The sequence below is a fragment of the Ursus americanus genome, chromosome 1 (assembly GCF_024610735.1).
Source record: "Ursus americanus isolate L20-20 chromosome 1, mUrsAme1.1.p, whole genome shotgun sequence".
Lineage (NCBI taxonomy): Eukaryota > Metazoa > Chordata > Mammalia > Carnivora > Ursidae > Ursus > Ursus americanus.
This window is the reverse complement of record NC_142127.1, coordinates 13,425,334-13,440,848: the sequence shown is the minus strand read 5'-3', so window position 1 is coordinate 13,440,848 and position 15,515 is coordinate 13,425,334. Positions and strand designations below refer to the sequence as shown.

The window sequence follows — 15,515 nt, the reverse complement described above, 5'->3', positions numbered from 1 at the left end:
GATTTGCATTTCCATGTTGATGAGTGATGCTGAGCGTCTTTCATGGGTCTGTAGGCATCTGTATGTCTTCCATTGCTGTATATGCTCTATTCTTTAGTCCAGCTGCCCCTGAATGTAACCACTTAAAAGAAAAATGAGTTCAAAATACGATGATTAGAAAGCCCTAAACAATTTGAAGAGTCAGTAGAATAGTATCAACTGAACTTCAGAGAAATAATTTATATGAAAATGCATGTTACAATATCCTTTTCCTTCTTTCTCCAGCCAAAGCTTTTCTAATTTATTGACTTTGGGAGGAAGAATATTGACACTCCTCTTATCAAAGTTACCTTGTCTGCCCTGTTTTTGTTTGTTTTTTAGTTATTAATAGAATTCAGAGACCATTAGTTTACACCATCTTATTAAAAATTAAAAAAATGTTTTTTTAAATGTTTTAGTATATGGTCTATGATCCAAATAAATAAATATTTTTTTGGCTGTTCACATTTATTGAGCAACAAATACATATGTGAGATACTCTACAGGGGTTAGTAGGTACCAATTCAGTACTCTGAAAAAGTATCTACTTGTACCATGGCATTTTCTGCATGTAGTAGTTTTCCAAAATATTCTTTCAGTAAGATACAGGGTTCTAAGAAAAAAAAAAAAAAAAGAAAGAAAGAGACCATCTATTATGTTTATACAACATGGATGCCATGGGTGTCACAAAGAAATATAATCCAAACACTATACTAACTTAATGGGGTAACTAAGAAAAGAGAATGTGAAAAAAATACACAATGAAATATTTGATTTTAAAGTTCCTTGCATATAAACACAGTTATGGCTATAAAAACAAATCATGGTTTTGTTCAGAGCTACGAGATAAAAAATAACCTGTTTGTGTCTTCCTTGTTCATTTCATCTGAAGCCAGGCAGAGAAGGAGAGCCCATTCCTAGCATTATACCATCGACTGCATATTGGTTTGCCTTCTTTTCTGGCCTTCCTTGATCTTCTTTTCCTCAGTATCACTCAATTAACTGCATAATGACCATTTTTCTCCTCCCATCCACTTAAGGTCAGCTTTTTTTTTTTTTAAATCCTTCATCATGTGTATTTAATGATCTTTTATGGACTACAGTGTTAAAGAAACATTCATAATATATACTTCATCACATATTTGAAAAATTATTTTATTTTTCTAGAATGAGATGATTTTTCCAAACTTTTTTGTCAGGTATCAATAAACTAAAAATGATATTGGGTAATGAGAGAGGTTATAACCCAAATTAATTAAACATAAGGGGTGTGTGTGTGTGTGTGTGTGTGGTCTGTAGGGAGTCTGGTAGGGTGGAGATGCAGGGAGCAGGAAGGAAAGATCATAGGGCCCACAGAGACCTACCTTCTTGTTTTCATCATTCTCTATCTGTTAAAAATACACCCACCTGGGGCGCCTGGGTGGCACAGTGGTTAAGCGTCTGCCTTCGGCTCAGGGCGTGATCCCAGCGTTATGGGATCGAGCCCCACATCAGGCTCCTCCGCTATGAGCCTGCTTCTTCCTCTCCCACTCCCCCTGCTTATGTTCCCTCTCTCGCTGGCTGTCTCTATCTCTGTCGAATAAATAAATAAAATCTTAAAAAAAAAAAAATACACCCACCTACACTTTAAGGCTGAGACAATTATCTAGCTCAAATTCCTGGGCCAGTTGTTTTTTTTTTGTTTGTTTGTTTGTTTGTTTCTATTTTATTTATTCATTTTTGTAGGTAGAGATGCCTATAAATATTTTTTATCACCAGCTTGTTACAAGAACTAGCACAATACTCACCCAAACTGGACAGTTCTCATGCTTCTGTCATATCTCAATCTTAAGGCACCCAAATCCTTCTTACCAGTTTGTGCTAATTTTAACCCTATCTCTTATTCTTCTCGTCTTGTTCCGTCCTTTCTCAGCCTCAAGTCATCCAAATGCATGTTTTATATTTTCTGGCACTTCTGACATTTAAGTTTGTATTTAATGATTTCTTGCCACGATCTGCAGTATCTGACATCTTGGAACACTATCATTATCTTATTTCTACCTCTAGTTATAATGTTTCTGACAAGAGTGAATCATTGCAGTGGAGCCTCTTAATAGGGGCATTACTGTAGCAATAAAAGATGTAAATCGCAGTTGCAAACACCCTAGAAGAGCAATCATGAAACAGTGATCAGTGATTAGATGAACTGCACATATAATTACATACATATAAGGTCAGATGAATCACTTGACCTGAAAAGGACAGGAAAGGTTTAAGAGGAAGAATTAGAATATTTTAGAGAAATACAATTTGAATAGGGAGCAGATAAAGTCATGAAAGTATTACAACAAGTGGGGCAGGTTGAACAAAAGTACAAAACCAAGAAAACATGCACATTTAAAGAATAAAAGTATTAGTAAAAATACTTGTAATACCTGCATTGTTGCTCATCCATCCCTAGTAGAGCATGCTATGCTGTTTTTGGGATTTTGTCCCTTTTCTTTGATGGGGATGCATTTGCATTGAATATAAACTTTTGTCTAATGCTCTATATAACTGATTAATAAGGCAGCTCCTAGATATATCTCTGAAACTTTTATACAAAATCTCAAACATTCCCTGTTGGATATTCTTTTTTTAATATTTTATTTATTTATTTGAGAGAGAGAGAGAGCAAGCAAGAGAGCACAAGAGGGAGATTCAGGCAGAGGGAGAGGGAGAAGCAGGCTCCCCACTGAGCAGGGAGCCCAATGCAGGGCTCTATCCTAGGACCCTGGAATCAGGACCTGAGCTGAAGGCAGACGCTTAACTGACTGAGCCATCCAGGCACCCCAGCCCTGTTGGATATTCTAAAAGGACTATAACCATAACACATTTAAAAATGGCATGTTTCAAACTTTCCTCAAAATGTGCCTTTTTTTTTTTTTCTTTTTGATCTTTCCCAATTTCAGTCGCAACAGCAACATTCAACCAGTGGTAAAACCTTGAAACACAAAAATTGTTTTGTACACTTCCTCCTTCTCAGTGTTCAGACCTAAGCATGAAATTCTTTTGTTTTTATCAGCTGCCTCCCTTGCACGTGTCCCTTCTCTATGCCCTCGTTTCATCCTTAACTTCTTGGCATTGCTTGCCCAAATTGTCTTGAGAGCTTCTTACCAGATCTAATGACCTCAGGATGTCATCAGATCCAACTCATCTTTTACCCACTGCCAGAGTAATTGCTCTAAATTCAAATCTGATTTTGTTGCTTTTTTTTTTTTTTTTTGGCTGTAAACTTAACCGCTCATGAAAACAGTGATCAGCCCTGCTATATTCATGTTAGTAATAATCCATGCATTATTTCTATTAGCAATAATCCACGGGGCTGGCCCCCTCCTTTCCAGTAATCTCTTTAAGATTCTTGTGCATTTTGTTAAGATTATTCTAATAACATACTCTATAATTTCATTTATCTGGAAAACACTGGATCATGAATTTTTCAGTTACATTACCAGAAAATATATGAAAAGGATATCATTCTGTTCTTTATTTTTTTAAAGATTTTTATTTATTTGTTTTATTTGAGAGAGAGAGAGAGAGAGAGCATGTAAGAGAGTGAGTGGCGGAGGACTAGAGGTCCAGAGAGTATCTTAAGCAGACTCCCTGCTGAGTGCCAAGCATGAGCCCTATGCTGGGCTTGATCTCTTGATCCTGAGATCATGACCTTGAGATCATGACCTGCACAGAAACCAAGAGTCAGATGGTTAACCCACTGAACCACCCAGGTGTCCCACCATTCTGTGCTTTAAATCTCATCACATTGTCTTCTTTCCCTTCCTTCATCTTTATGGCAATTATTACTTTACCAAAAATAAGCAAACTGGTGGCCCTCAGGCAGAAATTGGTGCCTATAAATATATTTAAAAGTATTGGGTTATAGTTAAAGATCATAAGATTGTAAATTAAATTCTTGATTTCTAACTTATCTTGAAAAAAATTTGGGACATTATAATACTGTATGTACTTTCCTATAAGATAATGCTTACCTGGAGCTGAAGGACTACTGCCCCTTTTAGACCACCTGACTATTCCATTAGCCCTCATTTTACCCATACAGCTTAATTCTGCCATCCACACCCAATCCCTTTTGGCATTTGGGTTTGAGACTCCTGCTCTACTATGGACCATAGAGAAACACAGTGCTTGTCTCATCTTGTGTAATATGGGATGGAAACGATTCTAGTGAACTTGGTTTCTCAACCTTATGGCACTCTCAGTGTCTACTATGGTACTGGTCATACTGTGAATGTTCGATAAATGCATTTTGGTAGAACTGAATGATACATACAAATGAGGTACAACAAAATCTTCCCGAGCTCTCTGGAAGAATGCATTTTTTTCTCAACTTGATCAAATGTCTTGTTTCCCTCATTTAATTGGTTTGGTTAACCATGTGCATGATTATTTTCCTGTTTATCCTACCTTGCTTGGCTTTAGTTGAATACTCCTGGATGGCAGGGTTCGTGCATTTTAATGTCCTTTGTGCCATGTCCGGTGTCAAAAAAAAAGAAAAGAAAAGAAAAAAAGCCCTGGTAGGCACTATTGGTAAATAATACTAATAAACACACATGGAAACTATTTCTGAATCGTTTTATTTCAATAGTAATTACATGATTAAATATGTAGTTAACATAATAGCATTATTGGTGATAATAAACCTTTAAAAACACAATTTTTTTAATTCTTTAAAATTTTTAAAAAGATTTTATTTATTTATTTGACACAGAGAGAGAGACAGAGAGAGAGGGAACACAAGCAGGGGGAGTGGGAGAGGGAGAAGCAGGCTCCCGACTGAGTGGGGAGCCCGACAGTGGGGCTCGATCCCAGGACCCTGGGATCATGACCTGAGCCGAAGGCAAACGCTTGATGACCGAGCCACCCAGACGCCCATCAAAACACTAATTTAAACTCATATCAAGTTGAGTCTCAACCAGACAGAACTACATGAATGTCTGTAATTAGGGTAAGTGTTAACCGAGGGGTCTCCTGTGGCTGCCCGAAAGAATGAATCTCCCGGATGCAACAGATGATAACATTAATGGCTATGTGAAGGGGGATTTGCCTGAGACTTCTGATGTCCCTTGACTAAGCAACATGTACCGTCAACACGTCGCTTTGCAGCATCAGTGACCTGCGCAGCTCTCTAAATTCGGAGAAGGTTCAGCAGCTTGGGCCCCTGAAAAGGTATTTGGAAAGTTTCCCAGTTTGTGTGCCGCATAAGCTGGAGGCAGTATAGTGATAATTAATAAAGTGCCAGACTGGATAATTGTAGAAACCATAAAAGATACTAAAATGTTGTTACCGGAGGCACAGACACACCTGTGAACGTGTGAAATTAATTTGTGTGAGGAACGTCACGTGAGAGTGGATGAGGGCGAGGGAGGTGAGATGTTCTTTAAATAATTCAAATGGGGAGGCGCTCTTCCAACACATAAAGAAAGGAACTCCTGCTGGTGGGGTTTATTAAAGGAGTTGCCCCTGTATTCTTTCATTATGTGTGCTCATCTTGACCAATTTTTAAATAACAATAAACCTCCCCTTACTGTGTTATGATACACCTCTTGATAGTGTAATGTTGAGAGACATGAGACCTTATTTTCTCATCTTGGCCCTAAATTCTGTGCAGACCAGGGGGCGCCTGGGTGGCTCAGTGAGTTAAGCATCCGCCTCTTGATTTCGGCTCAGGTCATGATCTCAGGGTCCTGAGTTGGAGCCCTGTGTCCAGCTCCATGCTCAGCAGGGAGTCTACTTGAGGATTCTGTCTCTCCTTCTCCCTCTGCCCCTCACTGCCTCCATCCCCGCTCACATTCTCTCTCTCTCTAAAATAAAAATAAATAAATATTTTTTAAAAAAATTTACTGGAAAGACCAGTTTCCATTGGGTTTCCATACACAGTAGGTTAATGACAGAAAAAGGAAAAATAAGGATAAGAGCACCTATGTCAATACTTATCATGAGAAGGATTGAGAACTATTGAGAACCACAAAATTATAAGCAATATACTGAGCTGATGATAGATGAATGGTAGATCTGTTGTTATCATTGTTTGTTGTTATTTCCATCGTTATCGAAATGGATTTTTAAAAAATGAAAACTAAAATCTTTGAGATGAATTACTGCCAATGATTATTCTGACCTTCTCCTAAAGTGTCTTCTACAAAGGCTGTATAAGATAGATGTATATAGGCAAAACCTCCAAATCTTAGCATTGCCATATATTAGTATTTTCTTCCAGACCACTCCATTCTCTTGCTTTTCTGGCTCGGGGATTAACACTGGTATTCCAGCACAATTTTCTGACACCACCTGGGTAACCTAAAGTCGATTCAATTCTAACTAATCAGAATTAGCACAGACTCTCCAGGTTAAGGACTTGGTGACTGTTCCCGGTTCAGATGCCACCTGCATGTCGCAAGTCTCCAGGCTCCCTGCATTTCAGTCTAACTTGGCTATACATTTGGTGGTTCCCACAGTCTTCCTTCAGGTTTGACAGTTTGCTAGAATGATACAGAAAGTGCTATACTTATAAATACTGGTTTATTTTAGAGGCTACAGATGAAGAGCCAGGTGAACTGGTAAATAGGGCAAGTCCAGAAGGGTTGCAGCATCGCCTCTGTCTCTGTAGAGTTGGGAGGTGACACCCTCCTGGTAGTCGATATGTTTACTAACAAGGAAGTACCTTCAAATTTCATCATTCACAGATTTTTATTGAGGTCTCATTACCTAGGCATGATTGATTACATCATTGCCCATGTCAGTGAACTCCATTTCCTATCCCTTCCATGTGCCCTGACCTCCAATTAGGGTGGAAAATTCTAATTCTTTAATCTGGTGGTTGGTTCCTTTGGTGGGCAGCCCCCCTCCAGAAGCTGTCTGGCCACCCTCCCCACCCACCTCTATCCTTTGAGTCATCTTATACTTGGCATAAACCAAGTATAGTGAAAGGAAACTAATAATTAATTAATAACAAATGACACTCTTATCACCCAGAAAAGTCCAAGAATTTTAGGAGCTTTATGCAGGGAATTAGAGAAACAGACTAAAAAAATTTTTTTTTATTATACCACACAAACTTCTTTCAAATATTAATTAGTCTGAGTTTCTTGGTTTTATCCATTGTGTTTGGGGTTTCTAAGTATAACAACACTTCACCCTTTTTCATTTTTCACAGACAACAGTCTTGTAGAAATTGGACTGGTATAAGGTGTATGAAGTTATTTACATATGTATTTCTCTGCAAAACCCATACAGACTAGTTTGCCTACAATGCATATACAGTCCGTTTTATCTTATATTTGTGTTTTGTAGGCCTTTGATGCATTAACTCAACTTGTTTGCCTTCTCATTAGATCTGAAATTAAATATCATCTTTATTTCAAATAAAATTATTTCTTCACTCTCAGTGTAGTTCTCCTTCACTTTTATTTTTTAAAGTTTTTTATTATGTTATGTTAGTCATCATACAGAACATCCTTAGTTTTTGATGTAGTGTTCCATGCTTCACTTTGTTTTTAATTCTTTCTGACATTAGGTCTATTCAATGATAGAATGATAGGATCACAATCCAGCAGCTACAGTGTAGTTACGATCAAGTATAATCAGTTATTTGTGTTTTAATTAATTTTACTATGGGAGTATCCTCTAAAAAGACTGTCTTTAATATAAATATCTTCTTTTAAATATAAGTATGCAACCTGTAAGAAAACAAAAGTACAAAGACAAAAAATCATGACATCACAGCATGTTCTTTTTTTAATTTAATTCAACATGCAAATATAAAAGCATTTTGCTTACTTAGGAAGTTGTCATTTTTTTGCCTTTTTTGCTTGTAATGAAAATACTAACACAGTCTTTAAATGATAACATGTAAAAAAGATATGCTAGCAAATTTTCTTCTTAATGAAATGTCTAATATAGCCTCTAAATTTTTATATCCATTTGCATAATCATACATGCATATATACATGTATATGTATATTTTAGTAGGAATGAAAATGCCTATACCACTCGCTGTGTTGTGATGAGAACTGAGAACTTTTTAAATATCTACATATCCAAATGTATATTAATGTCTCTGTTATTAAGCTTTTCACTGCTTTTATAATTGCCTTTTTTTTTTTTTTTTATTTCTAGGTAACCTTCAAAGCATCAAAACATTCAGTTTCACCAGATTTAAAATATGTTCTTCTGGCATATGATGTCAAACAGGTAAAGTAGTGATCTTCTTTTCTTTGTGACGCATTCAGGTAAAAAGTCATAGTTTTTATTTGGTCATCTACTCACCTAGAAAACAATTGGCATATCCAATAGCTGCCAGGGATACCGATAACCAATATTGCACAAGAGAGGGTTGGAGAAAGTGTCCTGTCTTCCACACCTGGCTAGCAAATACCTAGCACAGTCTACTAGGTGTGTGTGCTAGTCCTAGTCCGTCTCATTTAGAGGGGGGTGTGGCAGGTGTTTAGCAAATCTGACAAATGGAGGCTTTTGCCTTTATCAGGGCAGCCTTATTATAATGTGAGTGTTTCCTGTATGTATAGATGGAGTTTCCTGATGGCTCTGCCATGAGCTGCAGTGTGTATAATGGGAAGGGGCTGGTGAAAACATTGATTCAAGTTATGGACAGGGGATTGTTTGGTGGTATTTGAGCATAAGCCTTGTGGATAGAGAAAATTCTGAAAGTGGGTCAAACCAAGGAATCAGTTCTGAACAAATGAAATGTTCTAATTGCAATTAGCATTTCATTATTCCTTGTCAGCTCTACAGCACACAATTAGAGCAATGTGTATGGTTGTCGAGTGTTTTGTATTTAGATATAATTTGCACTGTTAAGACGCAAAGTAAATGTTGAAAGGCAGTTCAACAGATGAGTTTCTCTAGAAAATAAATGATTGGAAATCATTCAAGAAATTTTTATGTGCTTTAAGACAATAAAAATTTATAGACTTAAGGCAGGAGGCCTCATATAATGCATTGAAAGGGTTTGAGCACATGAAATTTCACAGTTCAGAGAACCTTCTAAGTAATGACTTTAGTCTTTTGGAGTATACATGTGCTATGTTTTTAGACATGTTTATATATTTTTAGTTAAAATTACACTGCAAAAACAGGAAGATTATAATGGAAGACATCTTTTCCTATTATAAATCTCATTTATATTATATAAATATAAATATAAATTATATAAAATATATATAAATCTCATTCCTATTATAAATCTCATTTTATTTTATTTTATTTTATTTTTTTTTAAAGATTTTTTATTTATTTATTCGACAGAGATAGAGACAGCCAGCGAGAGAGGGAACACAAGCAGGGGGAGTGGGAGAGGAAGAAGCAGGCTCATAGTGGAGGAGCCTGATGTGGGGCTCGATCCCATAATGCCGGGATCACGCCCTGAGCCGAAGGCAGACGCTTAACTGCTGTGCCACCCAGGCGCCCCACAGGCTTTTTATTTTAATTTTGCTCTGTAATATCCCTATTCATTGAGATTTTGAAAAGCACATGTAATAGCAAGAAAAATACTTATAAACAAAATATTATGATTTCCAAGTTTTTTTTTTTTTTTAAGATTTTATTTATTTATTCGATAGAGATAGAGACAGCCAGCGAGAGAGGGAACACAAGCAGGGGGAGTGGGAGAGGAAGAAGCAGGCTCATAGCGGAGGAGCCTGATGTGGGGCTCGATCCCATAACGCTGGGATCACGCCCTGAGCCGAAGGCAGACGCTTAACCGCTGTGCCACCCAGGCGCCCCACAGGCTTTTTATTTTAATTTTGCTCTGTAATATCCCTATTCATTGAGATTTTCAAAAGCACATGTAATAGCAAGAAAAATACTTGTCTTATAAACAAAATATTATGATTTCCAAGCTTTTAATATTATTTATCTAAAGATTTTTAACTTACTGTAAATCTGTATTAAACTGATAATGAACTTAAGAAAAATCAGGTTTCACTAGCCACAATAATCAAGACTATGTGAAATGAGCAGAGGGATAGACAGATCAATGAAACAGAGAAGAGAGCCAGGAAACAGACCCATACAAATACACCTAGCTGATTTTTGACAAAAGTGTGAAAGTAATTCAGTGGAAGAAAAAATACACTTATTTAAGCCTTGCACTGTATAAAAACTCAGAATGGATGATAGATTTAAATGTAAAATATAAATTTATAAAACTTTTAGAAAAACCAAAACAGAGCAGAAAATCGATGGTATGTAGGAGTAGGAAAAGAATTCTAAAACTATACATCAAAATCACAGTATAGACAAGGAAAAACTATTGGCCTGTAAAAGACCTTGCTATGAGGTTGAATACCCACCTTACAGTCTGGGAGTCTTATGGTTTGTACTAAGATAGCTATGTGGGATCTTTGATGGTTTTAGAGTAATTAAATGCCATTTTTACTCTCTGTGTGCGTCTGGCTGTGTGTGTGTGTGTGCGCGCACGTGTGCCCATAATGCCCAATAACAGAGATGGGAAAAATAGTCATACAAAATCCAACCACCTGAACTAAAACTATTTTGGTGTGTTTTATTCCTTTTATCCCCCCCTTATATGTAAAAGTAGGTAAACAGGAATTATCATATATTAAGCATTATTTTAGGCAAGCATTATTATGGAGGAGAAAAGTTAATCTCAGAAAAGCTAAATAATGCAGGATTTAATGATTTAAAATTTTATACAAGATCTTCCAATTAGGAAGTGGTAGCCACACGCTAAGCAATTGGGTTATACAATATTTTGTCTTTATTTCCATTATAAGGCAGATGAGCTCAATCAGAAAGATGTAATCAAAGGCTAAATTCCACCAACTTACAGATTCTCCCTATTGTTGGACCTTAGTTGTCTTCATGTTTTAAAATATTTTGAAAATATTTTTAGTATATTCCCTTTTTCCTGAATTTGATATTTCTATAAGACACATTTACATAAATGGAATTTCTGAATGAAACTATATAACATTGTATAATTGAACTGAAATTCACAGTAGTTAACACAAAATAAGCTACCTTAAAAGTATACAATTCAGTGGCATTTAGTACATGCACAATGCTGTGCAGTTACCACCTCTATCTAGTTCCAAAACATTTTTATAAATGTAAGCGATAACCTCATACCCATTAATCAGTCAGTCCCCATTCTCCCTACCATACCTTTTGGTAACCACCAATCTGATTTCTCTCTCCATGGGTTTACCCATTTGGATAAATAAATGGAATCATATGACATGTGACCTTTTTTTCTGGCATTTTTCACTTACCATAGTTTGAGGTTTATCCACATTGTAGTATGGATCCGCCCTTCATGGATTTGTTTATGGTTAAATTATATCCCTTTGTATGTATATATCACAGTTTGTTTGTTCACTTATCCTTTGAGGAATATTTGCTTTATCCCCAACTTTTGGTTATTCTGAATAATGAGGCTGTGAACTTTTGTACACAAGAATTTCCTGAGTACCAATTTTCAATTTTTGGAGTATATTTTGAGGTCTGGAATTGCTGAGTAATACGCTAATTCTGTGTTTAACTTTTTGAACAACCACCCAGCTGCTTTCCAAAGTGGTTGCACCATTTTATATTCCCACCCACAATGGATGAGTTTTAATTTTTCTGTATGCTCACTAAGAGTTGTTATTTTCCATTTTTCTTATTGTGAACTGTCCTAATGTGTATGAACGGGTATCTCATTGTGGTTTTGGTGTACAGCTCCCTAATGACTAATGACGTTGAACATATTTTTATATGCTTGTTGGTCTTTTGTATTTCTTCTTTGGAGGAAGGACTACTGAATTCCTTGCCTATTTCTTTTTTCTTTTTGTAGTTGTGTTTAAGAGTTCTTTACATATTCTGAATAATAGACTCTTATATAGGACTTGGAAATATTTTCTCCCACTCAGTAGATTGTCTTTCACTTTCTTGTCTTTCACTTTCTTGATAATGTCCTTTGATGCATATATTTGAAAAAATTCTGATTAAGTGTAATTTACGCACATGCTTTTGGTATCATAATTAGGAATCCATTTGCAAACTCAGGGTCATAAAATTTTACTCCAATGATTTTTTTCTGAAAGTGTTATACTTTTAGTTCTTAAATTTAGGTATTGATTCATTTTGAATTAATTTTTATAGTGTGAGATAGGAGTCCCAGTATAACACAATATATTGTGTCATGCTATATATTGAAACCCTTCTTTCCAAAATGGTTATGTTGGTTTATAACTGCCATTAGGCAATGTATGACCTGTTACGTTACCGTCTTTACCAACTTAAAACTATATTTTAAAGAAAAAATAATTATTAACTTGATTATCTACTAATCAAATACATATGTATATATTCTCTCTCTCTCTCTCTCTCTCTCACACACACACACACACACACATACACACACGAGTCGGTATTAGTTTTATATTACTATGTAGTAAATTGTCCCAAATTTAGTGACTTTTTAAAAAAGCATTTATTGTGCTCAGTTTCTTTGTAATGAAATTTGGAATCGGCTTGGCTGGGTGGCTCTGGCTCTGGATTCCTCATGAAATTGCAGTCAGCCATCAGCTGGGGATGCAGCCATCTGACAGCTTACCTGAGATTGAAGAATACACTTCCAAGGTCCATCACTCACATGGAATGCAAATTGGTGCTAACTGTTGGCATGAGACTTCGAGTTTCTCCCTGATGATCTTTCTGAAATGCTGCTGGAGTGTCCTCATAACTTGGTACCTGGATTTCCCCAGAATGAGTAATGCAAAAGATAAAGGCAAAAATTTAAATGCCTCCTATGATCCTTCCTTAGAAGTTTCCTATTAGGGACATCTGGGTAGCTCAGTTGGTTAAGCATCTGATTCTTGATTTCTGCTTAGGTCATGATTTCAGGGTCATAAGACAGAGCCTTGTGTCAGGCTTTGTGCTGGATGTAAAAGTCTGCTTAAGATTCTCTCTCCCCCTCTCCCTCTGTATCTCCACTCCTTGTGCTCGTTCTCTTTAAAATAAAAAAAAAATAATAAAAAATGTTGCCTGTTACTTTCTCAGAAATTTTTTTAATTCAATTTATTTTTTTAAAGATTTATTTATTTATTTAAGGGGGTAGGGACAGAGGGAGAGGGAGAGAGAGAATCTTAAGCAGAGTGCACACTAAGTGTGAAGCCTGAGTTGGGGCTTCACGTCATTACCCTGAGATCATGACCAGAACTAAAACCAAGAGTTAGATACAAGTGACTATGCCATCCACGTGCCCCTTAATTAAATTTATTTAAGCAGCAACAATAAAAAATAAAAAACAGTTCACCCATATCTCCCACCTCCCAACCCCATCTCTAGCAACTACTAATATATTCTCTGTATATGAGCTTAGTTTTTGTAATTAATTTTTTTAATACTCTACATAGATGAAAGATCATATGGTGTATGTCTTTCTTTTTTTTTTACTTAGAATAATGCCCTCAAGGTCCATCCATGTTGTTATAGGTGGAAAGATTTAATTATTTTTATGGCTGAATACACACACACACACACACACACACACACACACACACACACGCACACACACACCTGTCAAACCCATCTTGTATTTTTCAGTTCAGTTATCGTACTCCTCAGCTCTGTGACTTCTGTTTGGTACTTTCTTCTATTATCCGTGTCTATTGAAGTTCTCATTGTATTCATCCATTCTACTTCTTGTTCAGGGAAGCTCTTTATGACCATTACTTTGATCTCTTTATCAGGTAGCTTACTTAGCTCTCTTTCATTAAGGGTGTGTGTGTGTGTGTGTGTGTGTGTGTGTGTGTATGGTTTATCTTGTTCTTTCATTTGGAACATATTCCTCTGTTTCTTCTTTATGGTTGACTCTGTTGGTTTCTATATAGTTGATGAAACAAAAGTCTCTTCGTCTTAAAGGAGTGGCCTTGTGTAAGAGTTGCAATTTGTTATTCAACTGTGCCGAGCTCCTGATTTCTCTCAAACCTCTGTGCTTGTCCAAACGGCCTATTATATTTTCAGATGTCCTCAGTAGTGGAGGATATGCCAATACCTGTCCATGTCCCAAAAAAGAGGATCTCAGCAACTAAATTCAGGCTGAATGGAAGCTAGATCTCAGACAACAGCTTTTTAAAATGTGCAAATGCATACATTTCTGTGGTGGGCCTGCAAGTTTGAGAGCCAGGTGATCTGAAGGTGTACTTTTTCTTTTTTTTCTTTATTATTATTATTATTATTATTATTATTATTATTATTATTATTATTTTTGGTCACAAAGGCCAGCTCTAATTCAGTGTGGGAGGAGACTACTAAGAAGTGAGAATTTGGAGCGACCATCTTAGTGGCTGGCTAACTTAGTCCTTTATTTTCTTATTTTACATGCAAAGTATATTCACTCTCTAAGGCCCCCCATGTTTTCATTCATTGCAGTCTGGAATTTTTTTTTTTTTAAGATTTTATTTATTTATTCGACAGAGATGGAGACAGCCAGCGAGAAAGGGAACACAAGCAGGGGGAGTGGGAGAGGAAGAAGCAGGCTCATAGCGGAGGAGCCTGACGTGGGGCTCGATCCCATAACGCCGGGATCATGCCCTGAGCCGAAGGCAGACACTTAACCGCTGTGCCACCCAGGCACCCCTAGAATTTTTTTTTTAAAGATTTTATTTATTTGTCAGAGAGAGAACAAGCAGGGGGAGCAGCAGGCAGGGGGAGAAACAGGCTTACTGCTGAGCAAGGAGCCCGATGCAGGACTCGATCCCAGGACTCTGGGATCATGACCTGAGCCAAAGGCAGACACCTAACTGGCTGAGCCCCCCAGGCATCCCAAGTCCAGCATTTTTATTAAGCAGATCATGTCCAAATCTTGAGACGTCTCCTCAGTCATGGTTCCTTGGCTATAGTTCTTTGAGTATATTTTTATATGGTCATACATAAAATTAAATATATTCAGTATATTCATATACACATCCATGTAAATATAAAAATAAACATATATTTCCTAGGTATATACGTCTTATGTATTTGAATATTGGTTTAACATCACATATTTTCAGATTTATTAGTTTTATTGTGACTAATATATTTATATACACCATTCCTTTATTTTTTATAGTCTTTGTATATTTTTTAAAACATACATTTATGTAATTCAATTATTAGTGTATTATCCTTTTTTAAACATAACACCAATTTTTTTAGATTTAATTACTTTTTTTCTTAACAGAAAGTTTGAATTTTGTGTTAAAATTCATCTTTTACTTTGCTGTGTTTTCTTTTGTCTCTTGGCTTAGAAACATGTCCACCAAGTAGAAATACATAATTGTACTTTTTGCCCTTTTTTGTAGGATTTTATCCATATATATTTATTCCGTTTTGTTTTCAACTGTTTATGGTGGTGATTAAAACCAATCTTCCTAAAAGATCATAATAATGGGAAATCCTATCTTTATATAAGTGAACATTGTAATGGTCACCTGGGAAGACCACAAAGGAATATT

General features: G+C 36.3%; 1 protein-coding gene across 4 annotated transcripts in view; it reads left to right on the top strand.

Annotated features, from left to right (window-relative positions):
- Window positions 1–15,515, top strand: part of DPP10 (dipeptidyl peptidase like 10) — a 648,232-nt gene that overhangs the window by 349,812 nt on the left and 282,905 nt on the right. For all 4 annotated transcript variants that reach the window (XM_087856800.1, XM_087856769.1, XM_045804069.2 and 1 more), the window contains exon 5: window positions 8,170–8,244. In XM_087856800.1, the coding sequence (XP_087712926.1) occupies window positions 8,170–8,244 (75 nt within the window). The remainder of the gene's footprint in view (window positions 1–8,169; window positions 8,245–15,515) is intronic.